The sequence below is a fragment of the Pieris rapae genome, chromosome Z (genome assembly GCF_905147795.1).
Source record: "Pieris rapae chromosome Z, ilPieRapa1.1, whole genome shotgun sequence".
Lineage (NCBI taxonomy): Eukaryota > Metazoa > Arthropoda > Insecta > Lepidoptera > Pieridae > Pieris > Pieris rapae.
Window position 1 is genome coordinate 1,891,138 of NC_059534.1, and position 2,726 is coordinate 1,893,863.

Consider the following 2,726-nt stretch of genomic DNA (forward strand, 5'->3'; position numbering starts at 1 on the left):
AGCTCTGGGGTCACCGGTAGTACCACTTAAACCCAAGATCTACTCCAAAGGAAACAAAATCAAAGTTGGAGAAAGAAGGACTTTTATATTTTCCGACAGCTCTACGACCGCGCTAGGTTTTGTTCTTGTCCAAGTGAGTGTGCATACAAGTAGCACTATACACCAATGCTCGTCCTATTTATTCTCCAAGGGATCAATAGCTTCTCATCCTGCCTCTTCCCATCGTCTCCAGCGATGCCTGTTGGCTCCCAAATGACTGTTTCAATTGTTATTTGAAAATTCCTCAACCCTTATAACTATCTACCATACAATGCAGAAAAATTTCGTTTTAAAAACCAATTACATTCATAAGTTCAAAAATAGTTCTTATTGAAAGGGAATTAGGTTGAAACTCTTTAGTTAGGAGGTCGATTCATGTCATGGATTAGACGTAGGCTCTCGAAATCTAAATTTCGAATGACAATTGACGAAGAACTTTTCGCACTATTATATAAAAAGTCTTTATTCCCGCAAATATCAAACTACCAAACGGTTTGAAAACAGTTTTACTTATAGATAGTGTGATTCCGGAGGATATATTTGATATATTATTTCTTATTGTTTTAGGTAAATGAGCTGAAATAAAAAGCTTTTTGTTGACGCATAAAATTCTTGACAAATTCCACTAAGAAGCGATTTGATTAAAAACATTTATTAATGTAGGTCAATGCAGATAGCATTTGCATAAGATAAAAATAATATTATCAGGTGCGACTCTCATCCTTGAGGTCGTACAACCCCGGCTGTGTAATGGACTTGTGCAATAGACTTTCTAACACATAACACTTGCTCGTAGGAAGGAAAACTGCACCAAAATACAGGCCATCGAGTTGAAGCTATCGCTCCAACTCGATGGCCTGTATCGCAAGAGGCTGATCACCTGATCTGCCTATTAGATCGAAAAATCGAGGAACAAATACATACTCGGGCCTAAAAACGTTAAAGTGCTACTAATTTGTCTATTTAATTAATTTAATATAAAGAAAAACGCGTCAAGGCAGGACAGGCGTCTAGTCTTATCTGTATTTAACACTCGACCTTTATACTTAGTCTGTGAACGTCGACTAAATGATATTCCTTTTATTTGGCCATATTTGAGTTTGCTTGTCACAATTTTCAAAACGTCACATTGACCCAATAAATTCCAAATTTCCGTTATGCAATCCAAACCCATCTTCAAGAGCAAATCCGAAATGGACAAGAACATTTTGAGGCTATGTTACGGTGATCTGTACATCATTGGAAGGTTGTGGATAGAGACGCTGAAGTCTGTCTTGTTTGGTGCAAAGATGGCTCTAATACCAGCTGTGTACGCCGCTGCACCAGTTCCAGAACCGAAATATCCACCATTGATGAAATATAAAGACCTACCACTGTACCAGAGTCCGCACTACGAGTACAAAGATCACGTCGCTGATAAAGAAAAGTGTCCAAAAGCATACACGCCTCTGTTCCAGGAATACCTACTTCCCACAGTGAAATCTTTCAGGATTGACACCCAAAAGAGTCTCTGCCAAATCGGCTGTGGGTTCTCCAATGCGTGGCAACAGTTGAAAATGGAAATGGCAGATCACGAGAAGAACTTCAAGAAATACATGCACAATCCAGAGAATAACACATTGAGGGTGACGACCGTTGTATTGGGGTCTGTTTCTGGGTTCTATTTGACGCGGAAGCGAGGTGTGCCCACTAGAATTTTTGGCACCACGCTCGGTGGTCTTCTCGCCGGTTCTGTGACGTTTCCTGATGAAAGTGATCGTGGGTTTAGGGAGATATTGTATAGGGGTGGTAAAGTTTTAATATATATGTATAATATACTCTATAGTGATGATTACGCTTTGGAGGAGAGGTTGTCGTGTAGGGAAGATTTGCCCCCTAACCCTCCGCCGAGGAAACCCCAGTGCCCCATGAAATAAATTCTGGTTTTTAATTAAACAATTCAAAGGAAACTATGTTTTATTAACCGGCATTCAAGACGTTATGTGTACTATCTCTCTTTAATCGGCAGCTCATGTCTGAGCGATCTGGATCGGTCTGTTTCCAGCGGAATCTGATCAGAACCCCTATCTAACACTATCTTATGACAGTGTACAGTTATGAGGACGATGAGTCTTTCAATTGATCGGTTCATGTGGTTGGTGAACGGCCACGTGAACTTTTGCCTTCTGTGTTACTTTAGATCATCGCTTCTGCGCATGTGTCTGTACATGCGCAGATGCGATGAGAGCTTGGATGTGTTTGTAATATAGAATTATCTCAAGAGAAACTACGGGACACATATTTTCTGTCTGATTGTGTATATGCTATGAAACAGAAGAATAATATACGCAATAGGCTCATAGCGAAAGTGTTACTATCTGTATGAAATATAAATACTTTTTCTCACATGAACACCAAGTATGCAAAAAAATAGCTTTATCGCGCAGCCCGGATATACAACGACCTCTAAGCCTTGACTTGTTTCATCGCGGAATCTTAAAAGGACGTAAATAAACACGTCTCTTTCACACACCCATACAACCCAACTGACATTACTTAGTTATACAATGTTAAACATTGTTTATTTATATTTTCCTTTAGAAAGTGTTTAAACATATTGTATAATATGTATTCTTTGGCTATTTGTTTAGTATAATTTCTTTATTTAATTTAAGAGTAAGGAATTAACTTGTCCCTTCGCTAGTGCC

At 39.0% G+C, this 2,726-nt stretch overlaps 1 protein-coding gene across 1 annotated transcript; it reads left to right on the top strand.

Moving 5' to 3' along the window:
* Window positions 1-1,155: 1,155 nt before the first annotated feature.
* Window positions 1,156-1,955, top strand: LOC111003338. The gene has a single exon (XM_022273780.2). It carries the CDS (start codon window positions 1,197-1,199, stop codon window positions 1,953-1,955), a length of 759 nt encoding a protein of 252 aa, XP_022129472.2. The 5' UTR covers window positions 1,156-1,196.
* Window positions 1,956-2,726: the final 771 nt, after the last annotated feature.